This window comes from Canis aureus, chromosome 10 (genome assembly GCF_053574225.1).
Source record: "Canis aureus isolate CA01 chromosome 10, VMU_Caureus_v.1.0, whole genome shotgun sequence".
NCBI classification, from domain to species: domain Eukaryota; kingdom Metazoa; phylum Chordata; class Mammalia; order Carnivora; family Canidae; genus Canis; species Canis aureus.
The window spans coordinates 27,318,151-27,343,269 of NC_135620.1; the positions used below are offsets into that span (position 1 = coordinate 27,318,151).

General features: G+C 43.4%; 2 protein-coding genes across 12 annotated transcripts in view; one reads left to right on the top strand and one right to left on the bottom strand.

Annotated features, from left to right (window-relative positions):
- The window catches only part of BRD8 (bromodomain containing 8), a 32,878-nt gene extending 19,477 nt beyond the window's left edge, over positions 1-13,401 (bottom strand). For 3 of the 10 annotated variants that reach the window (XR_013387726.1, XM_077911817.1, XM_077911816.1), the window contains exons 1-11: positions 13,053-13,400; positions 11,994-12,090; positions 5,825-5,894; positions 4,966-5,015; positions 4,630-4,752; positions 4,424-4,504; positions 3,425-3,489; positions 2,617-2,753; positions 1,864-2,082; positions 1,320-1,464; positions 233-442 (exon numbers count right to left, since the gene is read on the bottom strand). Coding sequence is in view for 9 of the 10 variants with exons in the window: in XM_077911817.1 (XP_077767943.1) it covers positions 233-442; positions 1,320-1,464; positions 1,864-2,082; positions 2,617-2,753; positions 3,425-3,489; positions 4,424-4,504; positions 4,630-4,752; positions 4,966-5,015; positions 5,825-5,894; positions 11,994-12,090; positions 13,053-13,071 (1,216 nt within the window). In the remaining variant the exon portion in view is untranslated. Of the gene's footprint in view, positions 1-232; positions 443-1,319; positions 1,465-1,863; positions 2,083-2,616; positions 2,754-3,424; positions 3,490-4,423; positions 4,505-4,629; positions 4,753-4,965; positions 5,016-5,824; positions 5,895-11,993; positions 12,091-13,048 lie in introns of all 10 variants that reach the window. The other 7 variants (XM_077911818.1, XM_077911822.1, XM_077911821.1 and 4 more) reach the window with 7 other exon arrangements.
- KIF20A (kinesin family member 20A) lies at positions 13,173-25,118 on the top strand. Of its 2 annotated transcripts, none has more exons than XM_077911826.1 (19): positions 13,173-13,649; positions 14,058-14,246; positions 15,566-15,655; positions 15,753-15,872; positions 16,464-16,602; positions 16,717-16,904; positions 16,991-17,117; positions 17,299-17,493; positions 17,601-17,712; positions 17,816-17,884; positions 18,105-18,248; positions 18,398-18,563; positions 18,672-18,833; positions 18,961-19,100; positions 20,959-21,061; positions 22,185-22,383; positions 22,631-22,722; positions 22,961-23,149; positions 24,569-25,118. In XM_077911826.1, exons 2-19 carry the CDS (start codon positions 14,079-14,081, stop codon positions 24,884-24,886), a joined length of 2,721 nt encoding a protein of 906 aa, XP_077767952.1. In that variant the 5' UTR covers positions 13,173-13,649; positions 14,058-14,078; the 3' UTR covers positions 24,887-25,118. The 2 variants fall into 2 exon arrangements, with proteins under 2 accessions (XP_077767952.1, XP_077767953.1); XM_077911827.1 differs by having other exon boundaries at positions 13,175-13,649; positions 22,961-23,098.
- The last annotated feature ends 1 nt before the right edge of the window (position 25,119 follows it).

Consider the following 25,119-nt stretch of genomic DNA (forward strand, 5'->3'; position numbering starts at 1 on the left):
AGAACACTTTCTCAAGCCCATTCATATGTATACTTAGTCCTTTCCCCTCAACATGTAAATGCCCACCCACATCTTCTCATTCTTGTTTTTCTAAGGATAAAGATGGTACATGTCCATGGAGAACAGAAGCATCTGAATTGGAATCGATCCTCTTGGGTCAGCTTTCTCTAACTGAAGCTCAAGATGAAATTTTGGACCTAGTGGCTGCTCAGGGCGTGGGTCAGGGACGCACCTGGAGCTACACTCTCAGGAGTGGAGACAGCCGGAGCAGAGGATGGTGTTGGCAGCGCAGGCATCATGACAATGGTAGCCTGGGACACAGACTCTACAGGGGGTGGCACAAGTTTAACTGGAGGTTCACTGGCAACAGTAGTGAAGGAAGCAAGAGGAGTGGTGAACTGTGTAGGACCAGCTTCTAAAAGCCGGGAAAGAGTGGGAGCACCTAACAAAGAGGTACACAAAATGAGGTAAGAGGAAAGCACGTGAACAAGAAGCAATCGCCACTTTAAGACTCAACCAAGAAAATTTTCAGTCTCAAAGAATGAAAGGAACTCCTCTGTTGAATTAAGCTCATTATCTATATCCTTTCTTTTTCCAATCTTACTAATAAAGATCTTCTTCCAAGTTAGGAATGACCCAAAAGCACTAGACACACAATGCATGTGAAAAACGGGTGGTAATTTTTCCCCAGAAGAAAATTAATTAGTATCAACAAAGCCATGAAAAACCAGTATGAACAAATCTGTCGCTTCTGCAGTTAAGCATGCTATAAACCACCCAAATTCAACACCATTCAAATATCCATATCTAAAGTTTGATATTTTATAAAACTTTTTTTTTTTTGCTTTACTTTTTCTATCTCACTTAATCATCATGACATCCTTGTGAGGTACACATACTGCAATTAATCAAAGAGCACATTGATGTTCAGGAGTTAAATCACCTATCCAAGGCCACAGAATCAGTATGTGGCAGGCCTGACATTCCAAATCCCAATTCTCCTGTACTTTAACCTCAGGTAGTCTTTAGCACCTTTCCATAATTTTGCAAGCCCCAGAAAAGCAGCTTCACTAGTAACTTCACAATTTTTCTCATTGATATCTATGCTGTGGTCATTCTGGGGTATCAGTATTTTGAAGACAGAATAGATTTACAATCTGAGGCACTATGTGGTTTAACAGGTTAAGTAGCTCCAAAAAAAGTTAGGCTTCACATCTACAATTGACAGTTGCTTACTTCGAAGGCTAGAAACCAAAGACAGTCAATACTATGATCAACATCTGTGAAGTAAAGTAAGTAATGGAAAAATGCTGACTTACCTGAGGCAGCAGGGGAGGCCGCAACAGTGTTGGGTGTCTGCTGCATTTCCCCACCATGTATCATGGGAAGAACCCCGCCTACCTCCAGGAGGACACCTGTACTGTTCAAGTGGCCAGAAGCCACAGCCATTTCACTCTCATTGACCTACCAGGGAAGAACAGAGATGAAGGCTACACTCAAGCTTTCCTTTACTACCACTTCCCAAAAAAGTTCCAGCAGATGATCAAACTTCATGAAGTTAATAACCAAAGAGAATAATTTCAGACCCAAGGGAAGCTCTAATTTTTAACACTTATTTGACAAGAGTTCTCTGGAGAAGAGAACCAAAGTAATTGTGGTTTCAGATAACTCAGGACCCAAGGATACTATCAACTTACTGGTTTTTTGTCTCTGGTTTTGTTTTTTTAATTAACATTTAATTAGGAGATCTCTTTCTCTTTTGAACTTTTTTTTTTTTTTCCATGTCATATTTTAGGTCCCAGGCACTCCCTTCCAAAGTACTAAATCACCACAGCTCTCAAACACCCACAGAAGTCTCCATACCAGTCTGGGGCTAGTAGGCAGGAGGCTGCCCTTCTTCAAGAGCTCTGACAGCAGAGGGGAGGGGGGTGGAGTTGCTTTCTGTCCAAGCATCTTTTTCTGGGGTGAATCATCTGTTACTGGGGTCATGGGGGCTTCTAAGGGTGCAGAGCCTGGAGGAAGGGTGTCAGGAATCCCAGGAAACGAGGTGACTGGGGTACTCGGCAAAGTCCCAGGGGTTACCTAAGAGACAACAGAGAACCTTTATCTGACTTCTCAAACTATGGAAGGTTCCCTACTAATCTGGATGGGTTAGTGTGTCTAACTATTACTTTATTAGTCCTGAGTGAAATTGCCCAGAAACCCTCTATACCTCCTGCTCTCAGCCATTCCTTTCTTCCTGTTTTATCTCTTCCACCCACTCAAACCCACAATGACCCAAAAATTCCACCCAACCTGCCTTTCACAAACTGCTTAACCACTGCCAATATTCTATTTACAAGAAAACTATCCCTTATTTCTACAGGAATTTTATTAAGACTAGTTTACTTACAAACAATTCCTTAATATTTTACCTATCTCCCAAAAGGTCAAAAGGCTCAATGTTTTTAGGTCCATTCTTATCTTAGAGCACAGAACATGGTAAGTTAAAGTCTTTAGCATTCAGACCAAGAGAGGAAATTGCCTCTCGGCCAAAAGAGGGTTCCTCATCACTCAGCTCTCTGCTGGCTTATTGCCCCTTTGCTGATCAATTCCTACAGATGAAAATATACTCACTCCAGAGGTGGCCTCTTCCATAGTGGTTGCAGTCAAGTCTCCGAGTGGATAATCACCTCCTGGGGAGGCAGAATCTATAGGAGAGCGGACCATCACAGTGGGTAATCTCCGAGGGGGTGTTTTTACTGCTTGACGAGCTAGAATGTAAGAGACAACAATTACTAAATCTTTAAGATTAAATACATGAAATGACTCTACTGTCTTATTATATAATAAAGGGCATATGGAGATGTTGCATAAAGCAGTAATAGGAGTTAGGATTAGAAATCTTTAATACTTCTGGAAGACCAGAAAACTGTTTAGACTTGTTTTTCCTAAACAGAATTCTCACATAAGCAAACTCACTGAACTGTCTCAAAGGTCCTTGGAGTAGGAAAGTGATTTAAACATTCCTCAATATCTTCTTCAACTAATAATTAATATTCTGTTTTTAACACGAGGGAACGACTTCACTGGCTCAAAGGATGTATTCCTAAACTTACAAATGTTTAAGTTCTTATCCAATAAATGGACTATTTTCTTAATCTTCTTACAGGGCTTTGAATTCTAAAAACTTAATTATATTTAACATCTATATTATAAAGCCTTTGCATCCTAAAAGGACAAAAAGTGAGAACTTAGCAGAACTCCTATTCCAAGAGTTTTTCCTGGATATAAAGGAATGTTTTTATTCTGGTAAAAGAAGAGGACATAGAAAAGTGCACAAGTAAATCAGCATCGGTAGATTCTATGTTACAATACAGTCTCTGTTATTAGCATGCAGTACCATATAGTTAATTGTTAAACAGAGTCACAAGGTTCAGGTTACCCTGATATGCAGCATCCGTAGCCTTCCTCTTTACTTCAGCCTCCTCTTCCTCCAACTTCTTTTTCCTAAAGAGGTAAGTAAGAGTAAGATCCTAGCCAGTTCTAGCTCTTCCATAGGTCACAGTGCCCTCATAAGGAAGTTTTTTGTCAGGCTAGCACTTTCTGGAGGAAAGGCGTAAAAAAGAATCCTTGCCAGCAAAACAGGAAATGTTTTTAAATTTTTTTTTTTTAAGATTTTACACTATTGGTTCACCTGGGTGGCTCAGTAGTTGAGTGTCTGCCTTTCACTCAGGTCATGGTCCCAGGGTCCTGGGATCAAGTCCCAGATCCAGAAGCCCGCTACTCCCTCTGCCCCTCTGTGTCTCTCATGAATAAATAAATAAAATCTTAAAAGAAAAGGTTTTACACTTTTAAGTAATCTCTACACACAATGTGGGGCTCAAACCCACAACCCCGAGATCAAGTCACATGCTCTTCTGAGCCAGACAGGTACCTCCAAAACAGGAAATTTTTAGTGTACTGCCTAACTACCAGTTTTTTGGTTTTTTTTTTAAAGATTTTATTTATTTATTCATGAGTCTCTCTCTCTCTCTCACACACAGAGAGAGAGAGAGAGAGAGAGAGAGAGATAGGGGTAGAGACACAGGCAGAGGGAGAAACATGCTCCATGCAGGGAGCCCGATGTTGGACTCAATCCCGGGACTCCAGGATCACGCCCTGGGCCAAAGGCAGGCGCTCAACCACTGAACCACCCAGGCGTCCCACTACCAGTTCTTCATTTAGGTAAACTAAACTTTAAGTTATGTCCTCACACTGAAATAATACATCACATTACCTTCTACAACTCACTCCTCCCTCCCAGCTACTAGGCCAATATGCAGCTCTTCCCATCTAGAATCACTCAAGTCTAAAGGGATGGCAGATGGAAGAGATAAACCAGATTGAGGGTGAAAAAGCAGTAAAAAGAGAGGTGTACGAAAGGAAGAACAATATAACCCACATCACAATGTCATTGCAAAGTTCATCCAGTCTGCTGTCCATGTGCCCAGCTTGAATTAGTTCTGCATCTCTTTTCAGCCGTCTAGAAAGAGAAATAAGTAATCTAGGTTTTTTAATTTAAATCTACTATTTAAGAAATTCTGACCAGTATCAGAAGTCAGCCCCTTTGGTCTCTCTCAACCATTTGGTATTCTCTCTGACAAGTACCTATATTTTTCTTGGGTTTCCTTTATCACTTTCTTTAGTTCCTCAACTCGTTCAGCAGTCAATTTCCGAACAATGACATCTTCAACAGTTTCGACCACTTCTCCCTTTTCACCCCGTTTCCTTCTGTAGAAAATTTAAAAACAAAAACAAACATACATTTGAATAAGAGAACATCTGTTCCCAATCCCAACTGCTTTCTTTGAGCCTCTCCACCATTTAACCATAGATAACTTCTCTATTTCGAATCACCTAGTAATTAATAGATGTAAACCAGACTTCCTCAGTCAACACTCTCCACTAAAGAGATGTGCCTTGAATACCTGTCTTTGTACTCACTTTGGGGTCTCAGTGGTCTCTAGAAGCTCTGAGTACTGGGAAGCACAATGCTATGGAAAAAAAGTAAAAATATGATGAACAAGCCTGAAATGAACGACCTTTCAAAGTTTTACCATATCAGACTAAGGCTTATAGAGGAGAATATATGTAAGATATGAGTGGTTTCTAGGAGGGGAAATTACTCTGCAGTCAAGTCAGTTAAAAATACTCAACACGAGTACACAGAAAAGGAGTCCTCTGACCTAGAATTTGTATATTTTGGGGAAACAACCCAATAGCCAATATTTATAGTTAATATCTACTGAGTAATTACCATATGAGGCACTGGGCTAAAGGTTTTATAGGTATTACTTCAACTAAAGCTTTACAACAATCCCGAAGCAACTTTATAAATGAGAAAACCGAGAATCACGGTCCCAAGATTCTAGGTTAAGTCATATTAAACTCAGATCTTCAGGGATGCCTGGGGGGCTCAGCAGTTCAGCATCTGCTCCAGCTCAGGGCATGATCCCGGGTCTAGGGATCAAGTTCCGCATCAGGCTCCCTCTGCCTATGTCTCTGCCTCTCTGTCTCTCATGAATAAATGAAATCTTTAAAACAAAACAAAACAAAAAAAACCAACCCAAACCAGAGCTTCTAACTCCCAAGCTGGACTCTTACATGTTATGTTACAAAGACAAAAAAGTTTATAATACGAACATACATGGATGAATTGGCAAAGAGTGGGAAAAAGGAAAAGGTATTCTCAACTATTCCGCCTCTTTGAGGTATAAAAGCTTTTTGATTAAAGGGCAAGGCCTGGAAGGAAACCCACTTCACATCTCTAAGACTGTTCTAAAAGAGTTGCTTGTGAACTTACTTTTTGAGAGAACCAGTCTGGAGGGCGGCCAGGTTCTGCAAAGGGCTTGATTGCTCTGCTAACTGATACCCTACACAAAATGAGAAAAGCATATTACAAACTAAACAGGAAGAAAAAAGAGAGTGGGGAGGAGGAGGTATGCTAAGAGTTCAAGATTTGGAGTATAAAATTTAGAATGAAAAACTGCCACGAGGAAGTATTCTGAAATATGTGACTATGAAAAACGATACAACCCACCTTAAATTTATCTAGATGGAAACAATCATTGTGAAACAGTTTTCCTACGTGATATATTTCCTGGGTGAAGTGAGGTATTATAACAAGTACATTATCATTTCTATTCATTTGGTAAAGTATTTTTATGTTGTTTTGGTTTTTTTAGAAGAGATGTATCTTTTGAAAAGCAATTTGTAAGACGTTCTGGACTAAAAAATTATCTTTTGATCCACTAATATAACTCCTAGGAATCTATTACTAAAAATAATCTAATCTTTAAAAAAAATAAAAAGGGACGCCTGGGTGGCTCAGCAGTCAAGCATCTGTCTTTGGCTCAGGTCATGATCCTAGGGTTCAGGATCAAGTCCCATATCGGGCTCCTGCAGAGAACCTGCTTCTTCCTCTGCCTATGTCTCTGCCTCTCCCAATCTCTCATGAATAAATAAAATCTTAAAAAAAAAAAAAAAAAAAAAAGAAAAAAAAACATCTAACAAAGTGGCAAGTACCAAGAAGAAAGCATGTAGACTTGATCAGACTGACAGGTTTTTCCTAAATAACTGCAAGAGATGTTTAACTTATGGCATTTCACCTCTATAAAATATTAAACAGATCATAAAAATAATTAGAAAATGAGGTGAAATGGAACATATATACTACATAATATTAACTGGAAAAAAAAAAGACACAACTTTCTGCTATGATGCAATCGTATCACCTTCTAAAAAGTTGTAAAGACAGGCAAAAAATAAAAATAGGACTAGAATGGGATCAAGGAAGAGCATTTGGCTTTAATTGTGTCTATGTTTATTTCTTTAAAAAGATCCAAAGAGGGGCATCTGAATGGCTCAATCAGTTGGGTATCCAACTCTTGACTTCAGTTCAGGTCATGGTCTCAGTGATCTGAGATTTGAGCAGTAAGCTTGGAGTCTGCTTGAGATTCTCTACCCTTCCCCTCTGCTCCTCTCTCTGTTCATACGTGCTTGCTCTAATAAATAAATAAAGTTTTAAAATCTTGAAAAAGATCCAAAGGAAACATGATGAAATATTAAGATTTGTTAAATCCAAACTGGATTTAACATGGATACTCTTTTTAAGATTTTATTTATTCATTCATGAGAGACAGAGACAGAGACAGAGAGAGAGAGAGGGACAGACACAGGCAGAGGGAGAAGTAGGCTCCACACAGGGAGCCTGATGTGGGACTCGATCCCAGGACTCCAGGATCACACCCCGGGCCAAAGGCAGGCACTAAACTGTTGAGCCACCCAGGGATCCCTAACATGGATACTCTATATTATTCTCCACACTTCTCTATGTGAAACTTCTCTTAGTTGAAAAACTAAGTAACTTTAAAAAGAAAAGAGTTTTTATATTTGTGTTGAGATAATGGTATCACACAGCTCTTTTATAAAGTTCAATAGTTATACGGATAGCTATCAGTAAAAAATAAAGTCTGATCTACAATTTACACCTTAGACAAAGAAAAGCCCCCAAATGAAGCAAAGATTTAAATATTAAACAAAAAAAATTAACCATCAAATATTAAACAAAAAAAAATTAACCATCAAAAATTAACCATCAATTAGCCATCAAAAAATTAACCATCACCATTACTACAAGAAATCACGGAATTATTTTATAATCTCAGACTAAGGAAGACTTTTCTAAATAGGTCACAAAATCCAGGAACTTTTGAAAAAAATTAATAAACTACAGTTTAAAAGTCTTAAAGTTGGGACACCTGGGTGGCTCAGTGGTTGAGCGTTTTATTTTTATTAAAAAATAAAAAAATAGGGGATCCCTGGGTGGCTGAGCGGTTTGGCGCCTGCCTTTGGCCCAGGGCGCGATCCTGGAGTCCCGGGATCGAGTCCTGAGTCGGGCTCCCGGCATGGAGCCTGCTTCTCCCTCTGCCTGTGTCTCTATGTCTATCATAAATGAATAAATAAAAAATCTTTAAAAAAATAAAGTAAAATAAAATAATAAAAGTCTTTTTTTTTTTTTAAGATTTTATTTATTTATTCATGAGAAACACAAAGAGAGAGAGAAAGAGACATAGGCAGAGGGAGAAGCAGGCTCGATGCAGGAAGCCCGATGTGGGACTTGATCCCAGGACTCCAGGATCACACCCTGGGCCGAAGGCAGGCACCAAACCACTGAGCCACCCAGGGATCCCCAAAAAATAAAAGTCTTAAAGTAAAAATGTTACCATAAGCAAAGCCAAATGGCACACTGGTTTAAAAAAAAAAAAAAAAGCAATCCCTGGGTAGCTCAGCAGTTTGGTGCTTGCCTTCGGCTCAGGGCATGATCCTGGAGTCCTGGGATCAAGTCCCACCTCGGGCTCCCTGCATCGAGCCTGCTTCTCCCTCTGCCTATGTCTCTGCCTCTGGGTGTGTGTCTCTCGTGAATAAATAAATAAAATCTTTTTTATTTAGGTTTAATTTTTTAAAAGGCTTTATTTATTTATTCATGAGAGAGACACACAGAGAGAGAATGAGGCAGAGACACAGGCAGAGGAAGAAGCAGGCCCCATGCAAGGAGCCCAACATGGAACTCAATCCTGGGACTCCAGGATCACACTCTAGGCCAAAGGCAGGCGCCAAACCTCCGAGCCACCCAGGGATCCCCAAATAAATAAAATCTTAAAACAAACAAACAAAAAAACTCATAGCTCAAATGGCTCATCTTCCTATAAGGAGCTCTCTCCTAACTGAAGAACTAAAGAAAAAAAAAAAAGGAAAAGGTAGCTTACAAAAAAGGAAATAAGTGGCCCTTTAACGCATGAAGATATTCAACCTTACTCATCATAAGATAAATATAAATAAAAAACATGAGAACTATTTCTCACTTTTTTAACACTGTCAAAGATCAAAAATATCTAACAACCAGGACACAGAAAAAGAGGCATTCTGATACATTACCGATGGGATTGTAAACTGAAACCATTTATGAGTACTTATGAGTAGGACATTATGAAGTACTCATCAAACTCTATGAACACATACATTCTTTGACCTAATAATTCCACCTTCAGTTTGTATATAATTATGCAAGGCTGTATTTGTACTAGCAAATGTCCATCAGAGTACCAGTTCAATCAATTATGGTATATCTGTATCATAATACCACGCAGCTGCTTAAAACAAGAGCCTCATGTATTCTAAAGTAAAAAAGAGAAGCAGTGGTAAGACAAAGAACAGTACATAAAGTAGGGGGAGAAAAAACATGTATTTACTCATGTATTTAAAATTAATGCTAGAGAAACACAAGTAATGAAACTCTAAGAAAATGCTAACACTGGTAGAGTGTTAGAATACGTTCAGTGTGGAGTTGGCATGTCCCTCTACCTCTTCCTCTCCCCCTCTACTCTCTCCCTAAATAAAACTTTTTTTTTAAGATTTTGTTTATTAGGGGCAGCCCCGGTGGCACAGCGGTTTAGCACCGCCTGCAGCCCAGGGCGTGATCCTGGAGGCCTGGGATCGAGTCCCACGTTGGGCTCTCTGTATGGTGCCTGCTTCTCCCTCTGCCTGTGTCTCTGCCTCTCTCTCTCTCTGTCTCTATGAATAAATAAATAAATAAAATCTTAAAAAAAAAAGATTTTGTTTATTAGAGAGTGTGTGCATGCGTGTGCGAGATAGCATGAACAGGTGGGAGGGGCAGAGAGGGAGAAGTAGGCTCCCTGATGAGCAGGGAGCCTGATGAGGGACTCTATCCCAGGACTCCAGGATCATGACCCAAGTGGAAGGCAAATGCTCAGCTGACTAAGCCATCTAGGCGCCCCTAAATAAAATGTTTTAAAAAAATAAATAAAACTTCATTTTTACTTAAGTGTTCTTACACTTTTTTTAACCTGATATTTATGTAATTAGCAACATTCATTTTCTCTTGGGGTTTTTACCATTTAATTTGGTTCAAGAACAGCCATTATCTAGGCTATCCAGAATTCACCTTTAAAAAGTTATTTGAGGGGATCCCTGGGTGGCTCAGCAGTTTAGCGCCTGCCTTCGGCCCAGGGCATGATCCTGGAGTCCCAGGATCCAGTCCCACATCAGGCTCCCTGCATGGAGTCTGCTTCTCCCTCTGCCTGTGTCTCTGCTTCTCTCTCTGTGTGTCTCTCGTGAATAAATAAAATCTTAAAAAAAAAAAAAAGGTTATTTGAAAAATATATAAAGCTGCAGAAATGCTAAGTGTAACCAGTAATGGTGCCTCAATAAACTCATTTGAACAATTAGAGACGTGCCACATAAACATTTTTATATTAAGTAATTTTAAGGCTTAAGACAATTAAAAGATGTCCTTAGGGGTTCCCGGCTGGCTTAATCAATAGAGCATGCAACTCTTGATATCGGAGTTGTGAGTTCAATCCCCACCCTGGGTGTAGATACTACCTAAAATTTATAAAAAAAAAAAAAAAAGTGTCCTTAGATCCTGAAGAAAAATAGACAAATGTTAAATATAAAAAAGGAAGGGCACTTGGGTGGCACAGTCAGCTAAGTATCTGACTCTTGGTTTCCACTCAGGTTGTGAGCTCAGCCTGGAGAGATAGAGCTCCCCCATCCCCCTGCACTCAGCACACAGTAATCTGCTTAGGGCCCTTTCTGCCCCTCCCCACTCCTCCCCTTCCCAGTAGGCACTTGCACACTTGTTTGCTTTTCTCTCTCAAATACATAAATCTTTATTAACAAATAAATAAATATGCACTAGAGAAAAAAAAGGGCTGGAAACCACAGTTCTACTTTATGGTCCTTAAAAAGAAATACTGAATGCCAAGACAATTTCAATAGGGAAAGAACAGTCTTTTTAACAAATAATGGATACTGGGGCATATCAACGTGCAAAACAGACCCTTGTCTTACAGCATACACAAAACTTAATTCAAAATGGAGTGCAGGGATCCCTGGGTGGCGCAGCGGTTTGGCGCCTGCCTTTGGCCCAGGGCGCGATCCTGGAGACCCGGGATCGAATCCCACATCGGGCTCCCGGTGCATGGAGCCTGCTTCTCCCTCTGCCTGTGTCTCTGCCTCTCTCTCTCTCTGTGACTATCATAAATAAATAAAAAAAATTAAAAAAAAAAAAAAAATGGAGTGCATAGACCTAAATGTGTAGAGCTAAAACTATAAAGCTTTGAAAAGAAAACACAGAAGTAAATAGTTTCTTAGCTATGACACCAAAAGCATAAGCAACACAAGAAAAAATAAACTGGACATATCAAATTAAAAACTTTTGTGCTGGGACACCTGGGTGGCTCAGCGGTTTGGTGCCTGCCTTTTGCCCAGGGCATGATCCTGGAGACCAGGAAACCAGTCCCATATTGGGCTCCCTGCGTGGAGCCTGCTTCTCCCTCTGCCTATGTCTCTGCCTCTCTCTATGTGCCTCTCATGAATAAATAAAATCTTTAAAAAATAAAAATAGAAACTTTTGTGTTGTAAATGATATCAATCAAGAGAGTGAAAAGACAATACACAAAATAGAGAAACATTTGCAAATTATCTGACAAGTAATTTGTGTCAGAAAATACAAAGAACGCTTAAAACTCAGTAATAACATAAATAATACAAAGGATCTAAGCAGACATTTTTCTAAAGAGATACAAATGACAAATAAGCATATGAAAAGACGCTCAACATTAGACATCAGGGATATGCAAATCAAAACCAGGGATATGCAAATCAAAACCAGAATGAGGGACTCAGAATGAGGGCCTGGGTGGCTCAGTGGTTGAGCGTCAGTCTTCGCTTAGGCTCAGGGCGTGATCGGGGAATGGAGTCCCACATCAGGTTCCCAGCATGGAGCCTGCTTCTCCCTCTGAGGGTCTCTGCCCCCCACCCCCAACCCATCTCTCATAAATAAATAAATAAAACCTTAAAAAAAAACCCCACAGGAATCCACCAGTTAAAAAAAAAAAAAATCCAATAGTTTCTAAGATTCAAAAGAGCAGCTATCTTAGATACTTTACCAATTTTGATCTCCACTCCTCATGACCGAAGAGGCTAAGCAGAGCTTCTCTCGGATGGACCATGGCTCTGTAGGGCCAGTACTCAACAGCTTGTGTTCTAAAAGGAGAAAAATCTTAGAGAACAACCACTGAAGCACTAGTTCTAAGGCCCAAAGGGAGGACGAAAAGCCTAATGCAAAACATTCCACCTTCTAGGAACAAAGTGAGTTACCATCACGGAATCCTGATTTTCATCTCTACTAAAATATTACCACTAGGCAGGTACCTATTCATTCCACGCATATTGCACCGAGTGGCAAAACATTTCACTTCTTCAAATGACGTGGCTACTTTGTTTTATTTTTTAAAGGGAATGAAAAAACATCAGAGTAAGATAAGGCCGTTCTCCCGACAGGCCCAGTTTTAAGAATACTTTATACCCATCTGAACGCCAGGGCTTCTTTCCCAGGATTCCGAGCGGCCGCTGCCTTCCTCTCCCCTCCCCTCCCCCACCCGCGCCTACAGCCCAGCCTCCCTAGCATAAACTTGTTTACTTCTCGCAGTACTTTCACCCCCATGGAGCCGTCGGACCTCAAACGCCTTTTCAACGTATGAAACAGGAAAATGTGCATCTCAATGCACAAAACTCAATTTCCCTTGCGGCCGAAAAAGCTAAGAGTTAAAGTACCCTATTTCTCCGGGAGATCGACTACGGGCCTCAGGAACGCTGGCCAGAAAAAGAACGGCTATTGAGAGCAAGTTACTCCATATGGCTCACAGCATCTTTGTCCTCACACCCAAGTGTCCACAGCCCTTTGATCTCGCACCCCGCAGAGCTCGCAAACACACAGGCATTCGCTGAACGGCTTCTCTCAAATCTCCGCAGCTTTCCTGAGACACAAAACCCTAGACTTGTGGGCCTCTTGATCGACAGTCTTCACGATACGGTCGAGCGCAGGTCTCTCAAGACCCTAGGCCCTTGGGCAATCATTGCCCCTACTCCCCAGGCGCATGGCAGAAGTCTAGTACCTAGCTTCTGGTCTAAAAAGCCTTCCACGCAAAAACAACCGACATACTTACTACCCGTTCCTGTCGCCATCTTGGCCCTGGAGTCGCCTGCCCCCCGCCCCCTCCCCGCGAAGACAGTCTGGTACCGCCGAAGCCCAGGATTCTGGGAAATAGAGTCCGGGCGTTTGCTCGCGATGTCTCCTGGGAAATGTAGTCAGCCCCCAGGACGAGGAAGCCCTAAATCAGGCTTGTTGAGGGCTCCCGGGAAGAATCATGCTAAAGAGGATGGCGCTGAGGCCCCAGAATTTCCTTCAGGTTTCTTAGTAAAGAAGTGCCTTAAGGTCCAAGGAACGGTGTTAAGCGCCAAGAACTGCAGGCGGCCCAACTCCTAACTCCGGCAGTTGGTAACCCGGAGCCACATGGGAGGGGAGTGGTCGAGCGAGAGCAAACCGCCTGCTAGGCTCCTCCGCCCCCTTTCCTTGCGCTGATTGGCAGCTGCAGGTTTCCCTCTCTGATTGGCCGAACGAACACAGCGCGTAATTTAAAACATTGTATCAGTAACAAAGGTGCGCCTCATGGGTGGAGCTGAGCTCTGCGACGGCGAAAGTCCAGGTTCAGCAGCTGGACGTGTGAGTCGGTACCCGAGGAGGAGCGAGTGTCGTGTGTTGGGTGAGTTTGCGGCGGTCCCAGCCCTTGCCCTCGCGGGGTAGGCTTTTAGAAAGCGATGCGGCCGCCATCCCCTTTTCCCCTTAATACCTCTGTCCTCCCTTTGGGCCTGGAGTGAGACTGGAGAAGGAGGCCGGTGGGCGAGGCACGCTAGAGAGTGGGCTTCTGCTTTTGGAGCGAGGTATCTATTCATTCCTGTTGGCAGTCGGAAATGCCTAAGACTGGATTATAACCTGATTAACTGCTTCTTTCGCGCCTACCCCTCTCCTGGCATTTGAAGGGCCAACGGAGGAGGAATTCAAGGAGCGAAAGGAAGGTGTCCTGGAGCGAGGAAATGGTTTCCTACCTAGAAGTTGCGGCCCCACCTGTCCCTTAAGGTTCTCCTCCCTACCCATTTTTGTCTCTTTGTAGACCTAAGCCGCCCCTGCTGCCATGTCGCAAGGGATCCTTTCCCCGCCAGCCGGCTTGCTGTCAGATGAGGACGTTGCAGTCTCCCCCATGTTTGAGTCCACGGCTGCAGATTTAGGGTCTGTGGTACGGAAGGACCTGGTATCAGACTGCTCTGTCATCTCCACCTCCCTGGAGGATAAGCAGCAGCAGGTAAAGGGGTTGGACAGTGGTTTGGCAGCAGAGCGATAGCCTCAGCCTCCCAGTTGTCCGCATTCCTATTAGGTCAAAGACTAGCAATCCCAAGGGTCTGAAAGATTGATTTGAAATTAAGAGCAGGGCAAGAAAAAAATGTAAATTTGTGTGTCCGTAGGAAGAACTATTATTTGCATTCCATTAAAAACACTCTCAAGTGCCATGCTCTCAGTCCTGTGAGGGAAGGCTAACAGTTCTCTCTTCACCATGAGGCCTAGATATGTTAAATAACTTGCACAAGACCATACAGCCATTAAGTATGTTTTTTTTTTTTTTTAAAGATTTATTTATTTATTTATTTATGATAGAGATAGACACAGAGAGAGAGAGGCAGAGACACAGGAGGAGGGAGAAGCAGGTTCCATGCTGGGAGCCCGATGTGGGAATCGATCCAGGGACTCCAGGATCACGCCCTGGGCCAAAGGCAAGAGCTAAACCGCTGAGCCACCCAGGGATCCCTCATTAAGTATGTTTTTAATATCAACCATAGCTTCCATTTATGGAGGCTTTATGCTAAGCTGGGGTATCTCAGCTGCAGCATTATTGACATTAGGGCCCAGTTAATTCTTTGTTATAGTGGTCTGTCTTGTACCTTAAGATGTTTAGCAGCATACCTGTCCTCTACCCACTAGATGTCACTAGCTCCTTCCCACTGTGACAACCAAGAACCTTCCCCTGACATAGCTAAATGTTCCTTGGCGTGGGGAATGGCACTGGTTGAACACAACTCTACTAGGAAGTCTCTTCTTTCATAGAGAAAGTTTCATGAGAGCAAGACCTTGATAATGTTTCTGTGGACCACCAAAGCCTCTTAGAGTTCCCAGATGTTCTTTAAATATCTGTTGAATGAATGAAGTGGGTTCTATTGTTAACACAATTCTATAGATACATAAACAGAGGCAGACAATCTAAAGAACTTGTTCAAGATCACATAGTTCTAAATGATGGGATTGGAACTCAAATTTAGGTTTGTCTGCCTCCAAGGTGCTTAACTACCGAGTTTTGCTGTAATATCATATGGTGATTTTCTTACCAATTAACCAGTTCTAATTCAGAAAGTCAGTGTGGCAGGCTGTGTTGCCAGGATACTGAAGACAGTGAAGGGTGATAAAACAGTGAAAAAACCCATGTGGGTTGGAATGATTATGGAACTGTAGAGTAGTGTATAGACATTTGGGTTGAAATGGTATAGCGTCAGCATGATTCTCTGGAAATATGCTATGCTTGCCCATCTGCTTGGAGGTAACTGCTGATTCTGGCCTGGAATTCTGCCACAGGTTCCATCTGAGGATAGTACAGAGAAGGTGAAAGTATACCTGAGGGTCAGGCCCTTGTTACCCTCAGAATTGGAACGACAGGAAGATCAGGTGAGTGTCTGAGAAGGGAAGATTCAAGATGGAATGATGCAATACAGGAAAGGTTCCCAAGATTATTTCTTTCTGTGATTTCTTTACTGCTTCTCAGGATTGTGTCCGTATCGAGAATATGGAGACCCTTGTTCTACAGGCACCCAAGGACTCCTTTGCCCAGAAGAGCAGTGAGCGGGGAATTGGACAAGCTGCCCATAGATTCACCTTTTCCCAGGTATGGAAGTATTTATTGGTTTATGAATAAGGGACCAACATATTAGGGGCAACTTTATTCTCTCTTTAGCGGGGAAGATTTTTACTTCACTGTGAGTTCCTTGAATATGCATGTCTATAATTTTGAGGACTCATGTTATGTGCTAGTTAGTGCATCAAGTACTTTTTGTGCATTAATTCCCAACATCTCCATTATTATTATCATTCTTGTCCCTATTTTCCTGATAAGGATATTATGACCCAGTGAAAGTTATGTTGCTGAAGCCATGTAGCTGGTCAGTGGTAGAGTTAGGCCTTGCATCTATAACCATCCATCTCCAAAGCCCACACTTGTGATTACTATGTTGCCCCATTGTGTGTATAGCATCAGACATAGTGGTTAGCATTTCTTTGATTGATTTTGACGAAAGATGGACTGGCAGAGAGTGGTTAGTCTTCAGTGTTTAGAGAGCAGCTAATGGCACTGCAGGAAGAAGTTACTTGACTATAGTCTCCAGAGCCAATCACCCAGGAAGGGATGCATCTGCTGGCTCTGCATTGGAGCAAGTGAGAGATGAGGGATGGACCTCTGAGAAATTGGGTCTGTCTCTAGATCTTTGGGCCAGAAGTGGGACAGGCATCTTTCTTCAACCTGACCGTGAAGGAGATGGTAAAGGATGTACTCAAAGGGCAGAACTGGCTCATCTATACATATGGAGTCACCAACTCAGGGAAAACCCACACAATTCAAGGTGAGTAGTAGGCCTCACAGAATTGCTGATTGGCCTATAATGGTATTTTCTTTGCCTTTTGATGCTTTGAATTGGGGAAGAGCTCTCAGTTGTCCATCTTTGACATACTTCCAGGTACCATCAAGGATGGAGGGATCCTACCCCGGTCACTTGCTCTGATCTTCAATAGCCTCCAAGGCCAACTTCATCCAACACCTGATCTGAAGCCCGTACTCTTCAATGAGGTGATCTGGCTAGACAGCAAGCAGATGCGACAGGAGGAAATGAAGAAACTGTCTCTGCTAAATGGAGGCCTCCAAGAGGTGCAGTGTTGGAGTTCACAGAGGTGGGGATAAGAGGACAAATCTGTGGAAAGTTTTGTGCTTATCTTCTTCCTGGGCCCCTCCAGGAGGAGCTGTCCACCTCCTTGAAGAGGAGTGTCTACATTGAAGGTCGGATGGGTACCAGCAGCAGCTTTGATAGTGGTGTTGCTGGACTCTCCTCCAGTCACATGACCAGCAGTAGCCAGCTGGATGGTATGTACCACGACTGGACTGTGTGTCAAGTAACAGTAGAAACCTACTCCCTTGCTCCCAATAGCTGCCAGGAGTATAAACCAGAGGTTTCAACCTAAGCTGCTCCTTCTAAGGCCCCTGCAGACCAAAGAGGAGATGGACTACTCTAGAGTTGATGCATTGTACATGGGTTCTTCCCCAGAAACGAGTCCCCGATGGGCACAGCCAGACACCAGCCCTGTGAGTGTCCCTGCAGACATCCGCTTCTCTGTCTGGATCTCCTTCTTTGAGATCTACAATGAGCTGCTTTACGACCTGTTAGAACCACCTAGCCAGCAGCGCAAGAGGCAGACTCTGCGGTTGTGTGAGGATCAGAATGGCAACCCCTATGTGAAAGGTATTAGAAGGTGGAAGGCTGGCAACAACCCAGAAATGGGACTTGGGAGAAACCCAGAAAAGTTAGGTGTTCCCATCTTATGTATGCCTTTCTCTTCTTTGCCTCAGATCTCAATTGGATTCATATTCAGGATGCTGAAGAGGCCTGGAAACTGCTCAAAGTGGGTCGTAAAAACCAGAGCTTTGCCAGCACCCATCTGAACCAGAACTCTAGCCGCAGGTGAGTGGGCTGTGGGAGGTCAGCTTTTCACTGTGTTCTAGGAAACTGTAGTCATCTATCTGGTCATGAGGATACACAGTGACTTTTTTTTCTTGATTTACAGTCACAGCATCTTCTCAATACGTATCCTGCACCTTCAGGGGGAAGGGGATATCATCCCAAAGATCAGCGAGTAAGTTTTTCCATTCAGAAATCTGGGCTTCTTGGTCATAAATGGTGTTGGAGGTAGGGGGTAAGGGAGGTCCTCAGAGGAATTACTTCTATTGGAGTCTGGCTCCACTTTCTTGGGTACAGAGATTCTTGGTGGGTCCTCCCCTTCCCAGAAGTATATGAAGGGCTGGAAAGCTCATAACATGTGGGGTCCTTATGTCAGATATTGTCCACCATTCAAGGTTGTCATTCTGTGATCTGGCTGGCTCAGAGCGCTGCAAAGATCAGAAAAGTGGTGATCGGCTAAAGGAAGCAGGAAACATTAATACTTCTCTGCACACCCTGGGCCGTTGTATTGCTGCTCTGCGCCAAAACCAGCAGAATCGGTGAGCTTCTGACTATAAGCCCTGGTTTGGGATGGTCTGGAATCCACTGCGTTTTGCTAAGAGACTTCCTGGTCATCACTAGGTGTGATGCTAGGATACTCTAAGGGCTGGAATTCTGCTCACAACTCTGTTCTCTGATCCCCTACTAGGTCAAAGCAGAACCTGGTTCCCTTCCGTGACAGCAAGTTGACTCGGGTATTCCAAGGCTTCTTCACAGGTCGAGGCCGCTCCTGCATGATTGTCAATGTGAATCCATGTGCATCTACCTATGATGAGACCCTTCACGTGGCCAAGTTCTCAGCCATTGCCAGCCAGGTAAGAAACTATAGGTGTGATGATTGTGTTCACTTAGGGCTGGTACCTTTACTTAAGGAAACTATTAGGTTATGAATTTAATTGCTTTCCCACCCCCTCCCCACCTAGCTTGTGCATGCTCCACCTGTGCAACTGGGATTCCCATTGCTACATTCATTTATCAAGGAACACAGTCTACGAGCATCTCCCAACTTAGAGATGGTAGCTAAGACAGATCCAGGCCTTGATGACATTGAAAATGAAGTTGACATCTCCATTTATGGCAAGGAGGTGAGAGTACAAGAAACCTCTGGTGTAGTTGCTTGATGGCTACGTATTTTCCATGCTGCCTTCCAGGTGGACTTTACATTTGTGGGGCATGGACATCCAATCACTTCTGACCTGTGTGTCCCTCCAGGAGCTCCTGCAGGTGGTGGAAGCCATGAAAGCATTGCTTTGTAAAGAAAGGCAGGAAAAGTTGCAGCTGGAGATGCAGCTCCGTGATGAAATTTGCAATGAGATGGTGGAACAGATGCAACAACGGGAACAGTGGTGCAGGTATTAGCTGAGTGATAGCTCTTGGTCTGTCAACTGGTCCAGAGAGAGGGTGAGGAATTGGGACTAGGATAAAGTTGTGCCTCAAGATCTGTCCTCCAGGGCAGCCTGGGGGGGCTCAGCGGTTTAGCGCCGCCTTTGGCCCAGGGCGTGATCCTGGAGACCCGAGATCAGGTCCCACATTGGGCTCCCTGCACGGAGCCTGCTTCTCTCTCTGCCTGTGTCTCTGCAACCCCCCTCCTGTGTCTCTCATAAATAAATAAAAATCTTTAAAAAAAAAAATCTGTCCTCCAAATTTACTCCTCAGAATCTTCACTCCCTTTTCTTCTTCTTCTTCTTTTTTAAATTTATTATTGGGGCTCCTGGGTGACTTAGTCAGTTAAGCCTCTAACACTTGATTTTGGCTTAGGTCATTATGTCAGGGTTGTAAGATCAAGCCCCGCACTGGGCTCTGCACTGGACATGGAGCCTGCTTTAGATTCTCTCTCTCCCTCTTGCACTGCCCCGACTCACTCTTCCTCTCTCTTTTTTAAGATTTTATTCATGAGAGAGACACAGCAACAGAGACAGACGGAGAAGCAGGCTCCATGCAGGGAGCCTGATGTGGGACTCAACCCTGGACCCTGGGGAGCCACCCTGAGCCAAAGGCAGACACTCAACCACTGAGCCACCCAGGCGTCCCCCACTCTTCCTCTCTTTAAAAAAAATTTATTATTGAAGTATAATTGAGGGCATCCCTGGGTGGCTCAGCTGTTGAATGCCTGCCTTCAGCCCAGGGTGTGATCCTGGAGTCCCAGGATCAAGTCCCACATCGGGCTCCCTGCATGGAGCTTGCTTCTCCCTCTGCCTGTGTCTCTGCCCCTCTCTCTGTGTCTCATGAATAAATAAATGAAATCTTTAGGGAAAAAAAGTATAATTGACACACAATATTAGTTTCACGTGTACAACCTAGAGATTTGACAATTCTATACATCATTCAGTGTTCACCACAGTAAGTGTAGTCAGCACCTGTCAACCATGCATTATTACAATGTTACCATATTCCTATGCTGTACTTTTCTGTGACTTACTTATTTTATAATTGAAAGTTTGTACCTTTTAATTCCTTTTATCTATTTCATCAATTCTTCCCACCTCCCTGCCCTCTGGCAACCACCAGTTTGTTCCCTATATTTAAATACATTAAGTCTGTTGGGTTTTTTTTGTTTGTTTTGTTTTGTTTTTTTTTTGGGGGGGGGGGTTGTTTGTTTTTGTTTTTAAGATTTTTATTTTTTAAACATTTTATTTATTTATTTATGATAGTCATACAGAGAGAGAGAGAGAGGCAGAGACACAACAGGCAGAGGGAGAAGCAGGCTCCATGCACCGGGAGCCTGATGTGGGATTCGATCCCGGGTCTCCAGGATCACGCCCTGGGCCAAAGGCAGGCGCCAAACCGCTGTGCCACCCAGGGATCCCAGATTTTATTTATTTATTCATGAAAGACAGAGAGAGAGGCAGAGACACAGGCAGAGGGAGAAGCAGGCTCCGTGCAGGGAGCCCGACATGGGACTCGATCCCAGGTCTCCAGGATCATGCCCTGGGCCAAAGGCAGGCGCTAAACCACTGAGCCACCCAGGGATCCCCAAGTCTGTTTTGTTTTAAGTGGCTTTTTCGTTCATTTGTTTTTTAGATTCCACATAAAAATGAAATTATATGGTATTTTGTTTTTCTCTGATTTCACTTAACGTACTATTTTCTCAGTCCGTCCATGTCATTGCAAAGGGCAAGATTTCATTCTCTATAGCTGAGTAACATTCCACTGTGTGTGCATGTGTGTGTACATACCCCATCCTCTTTATCCATTTTTATCCTCTGACAGTGAACATTTGGACACCCAAAAGGAACTATTAGAGGAAATGTATGAAGAGAAACTAACGATCCTCAAGGAGTCACTTACAAGCTTTTACCAAGAAGAGCTTCAGGTGAGTTGCCCTGAACCAGCCCCAACTAGCCACTGATTCCCACCTTTAGCTTGTCTGATGCAAACAGATTTTATAAACTCTGGTAGGGCAGGAATATGTAACTCAGTTTTTTCTAGTCTCCTTAGTACTGTATATGTGTCAATCTATGAATTCTTTTTTTTTTTTTTAATTTTTTTTTTTTAATTTTTATTTATTTATGATAGTCACACAGAGAGAGAGAGAGAGGCAGAGACATAGGCAGAGGAAGAAGCAGGCTCCATGCACCAGGAGCCCGATGTGGGATTCGATCCCGGGTCTCCAGGATCGCGCCCTTGGGCCAAAGGCAGGCGCTAAACCGCTGCGCCACCCAGGGATCCCTGAATTCTTTTTTTTAAGACTTTATTTATTTAGGGATCCCTGGGTGGTTCAGTGGTTTGGTGCCTGCCTTTGGCCCAGGGCACGATCCTGGAGTCCCGGGATCGAGTCCCGCGTCGGGCTCCCAGCATGGAGCCTGCTTCTCCCTCTGCCTGTGTCTCTGCCTCTCTCTCTCTATCATGGATAAATAAGTAAATCTTTAAAAAAAAAAAAAAAAAAGACTTTATTTATTTACTCATGAGAGACAGAGAGAGAGAAAGAGGCAGAGACACAGGCAGAGGGAGAAGCAGGCTCCCTGCCAGGAGCCCGATGTGGGACTCAATCCAGGGACTCCAGGACCTCCCCCTAAGCCAAAGGCAGACGCTCAACCACTGAGCCACCACCCAGGTGTCGTCCCAGTTTATGAACTGATTAAGGGTCTGGTTGGCCTGGAAATGGTTTAAGTGCTAACAGGCTTTTATTGTTTGTTTAAGATTTTATTTATTTGTGAGAGAGAGGGCTGGCGCATGAGCAGAGGGAAGGGGCAGAAGGAGAGAGAGAAGCAGACTCTCCAATGAGTGCAAAGCTTGATTTGGAATTCAATCCCAGGACCGAGATTATGGCCTGAGCCAAAGTCAGATGCTTAACCAACTGAGCCAGCCACCCAGGCACCCTGTTAACAGGCCTTTGAGGCATAATTGTCAGGGAAGGTTTTGTTCACCATTAAGTCATCTGCCCTGCAGGATTTGTCTGACTCTGGATGGAACTGTGCTCTCTGCTTCCCTCTTAGGAACGGGATGAGAAAATTGAAGAGCTAGAAGCTCTTTTGCAGGAAGCCAGACAGCAGCCAATAGTCCATCAACAATCAGGGTCTGAATTGTCCCTTCGGCGGTCACAAAGGTTGGCAGCTTCTGCCTCCAGTCAGCAGCTCCAGGAGCTCACAGCTAAACTGGAACAGTGCAGAGCAGAGCTAAACTCCACCACTGAAGGTAAAGGAGAGAGGGCACAAAGCATAAAGTGGTTCAGAGAAGAATTGTTCTTCAAACTTGGGCCTTCTGACTCCCAACTCCAAGATAATTTCCTCAACTCTGAGCTATATCCCCCTGACCTTTCCACTGTAGGATGCATATGGCCTCATTTTTTATGTATTTGCTGCAAGCTACTATTAATTCAGTTAAGAGGTAAGTCCAAGGCTAGAAAGCCTACATGTTGAAGTTTCTTGTTTCCTTCCCTCAGAACTACAGAAGTATCAGAAAATGTTAGAACCACCCCCCTCAGCCAAGCCCTTTACCATTGATGTGGACAAGAAATTAGAGGAGGGCCAAAAGGTAATTTACACCTTTCTCTGTTACCAAGGCTCATATACCTAAAGGCAACTTCCAACCCTGTGTCTGTGGCTTATGTGAAGAGCAGGGGGCCTTTGTGCACAGTCCTGCAGAGTGGTTGCTTCATAGAGCTGACCAGCCTTTCTAAGTTTATTTCTCTTCAAATGGCTGTCCAACTCCTACAGATCATTATTCTGGTCGATCATAGCCACAATGTGGTTCCTACTCTTATTCTTTTCAGAATATCAGGCTGCTGAGGACAGAGCTTCAGAAACTTGGTGAGTCTCTCCAGTCAGCAGAAAGAGCCTGTTGCCACAGCACTGGGGCAGGAAAACTTCGCCAAGCTTTGACCACTTGTGATGACATCTTAATCAAACAGGTTAGGACACCCTGTATCTCTTCTCTCCCATCAGCTTACTCCAGAGTATATGTGAGTATTTACTAAGTACAAGGCACTGTAAATAATTTATAGGCATTTTCTGTTATAACAACCCTATGGAAGTGAGCTGCCAGCAGCCGGGCCGTGAGGCGGAGGGTCCATCGGCCAGAGGGCGGGGGTGGGGGTCCGTGCACAGCTTCCCCGCTCAAAGTCTGGGGAAGGACCAGTACCCGCGATCCCCTTAGCCGTGGCTTCTCCCACCCCCACCCTAGGACGGGGTTCCATCTGCCCTCTGCACTTCTCATTCAGTACGCTCGTCATGACTGATTCTATCTGGTGTCATTAACATCCATCCATTCCTTGTACCATAAACAAAAATTAGTTCAAAATGGGTCATAGATGTAAATGGAAAACAAAACTATAAAACTTCCTAGACAGAAAAAAAAAAAAAAACAACCCTATGAAAGTAGATATTATCATATTTCATCTAAAATATGTAGATTTTAAGGGGCACCTGGCTGGCTCAGTCAATAAAGCATGTGACTTTTTTTTTTTTAAAGCATGTGACTCTTGATCTCGGGGTTATGAGTTCAAGCCCCACATTTGATATGGAGCCTACTTAAAAAAGTAAAACTCTACATTTAAAAAGACAAAAGAAAAAGCCAAATGCATAATTTTTAAGACAATGTAATTTTTGGGCAGCCTGGGTGGCTCAGCGGTTTAGCACCGCATTCAGTCCAGGGCCTGATCCTGGAGACCTGGGATCAAGTCCCACATCAGGCTCCCTGCACGGAGCTTGCTTCTCCCACTGCCTGTGTCTCTGCCTCTCTCTTTCTCTCTCTCATGGATAAACAAATATAATTTTTAAAAAAAAAAAACCTGTTATTTTCCAATAGGACAAAACACTAACCATTAAGCTATGACGGTTGTTATTAGTGCACCCTGATTCTAGAGTGAAGAAAAAAAAAAAACCTCTTAGATTTAAAAAAGCTGTGTGTGTGTTTTTTAAGTTTATTTATTTATTTTAAGATTTTATTTATTTATCCATGAAAGACACACAGAGAGAGAGAGGCAGAGACACAGGCAGAGGGAGAAGCAGGCTCCATGCAGGGAGCCTGACATGGGACTTGATCCCGGGTCTCCAGGATCAGACCCGGGGCTGAAGGCGGTGCTAAACCACTGAGCCATCTGGGCTGCCCTATTTATTTTTGGTAATCGCTGCACCCATCAGTTAAGTGTCTGCCTTCGGCTCAGGGCATGATCCTGGAGTCCCCAGATCAAGTCCTGCATTGGGCTCCCCGCATGGAGCCTGCTTCTCCCTCTGCCTGTGTCTCTGCCTCTCTCTCTGTCTCTCTCATAACATCTTTAATTTAAAATAACTGGGTAGTGGATAGCATGTATTAACTTGCCCTTTAGTTTCTCTAATACACCAGACTAAAGGTTTTCTTTAAATTTATTCACGTTCCTTAGGATCAGACCCTGGCTGAGCTACAGAATAACATGATGCTAGTAAAACTGGACCTTCGGAAGAAGGCAGCATGCATCGCAGAACAGTATCATACTGTACTAAAACTCCAAGGCCAAGCTTCTACCAAAAAGCGCCTTGGCACCAACCAGGAAAACCAGCAACCAAACCAACAGCCCCCAGGGAAGAAACCATTTCTTCGAAATTTACTTCCCAGAACACCCACCTGCCAAAGCTCCACAGACTGCAGCCCTTATGCCCGGATCCTGCGCTCACGACGCTCCCCTTTACTCAAATCTGGGCCTTTTGGCAAAAAATACTAAGGCTGTGGGAAAGGAGAGAGTCATTGCCCTGAGGCAGGTCAGCTGCTTGAGAAATAGGTCTCTTTTAAGCTTTACCAATACCTGGAACTGTATCCAGAATGCAATATACAGATACTAGTTATTTTCCTCCCTTTTGTATTATAATCCCCTATGTAATCTCATACTTTTTTACTTATATGCATATGCTTTCTCTGCACACAAAAAGTTATATTAAATAAACATATTATTCACAT

Excerpts from the sequence above, each read along its gene's own strand:
- KIF20A (XM_077911826.1), top strand. The coding sequence starts at position 14,079 with ATGTCGCAAGGGATCCTTTCCCCGCCAGCCGGCTTGCTGTCAGATGAG. Across the intron at positions 16,905-16,990 it reads TAAATGGAGGCCTCCAAGAG|GAGGAGCTGTCCACCTCCTT; the intron begins GTGCAGTGTTGG and ends GGGCCCCTCCAG. Across the intron at positions 21,062-22,184 it reads TTTACCAAGAAGAGCTTCAG|GAACGGGATGAGAAAATTGA; the intron begins GTGAGTTGCCCT and ends CTTCCCTCTTAG.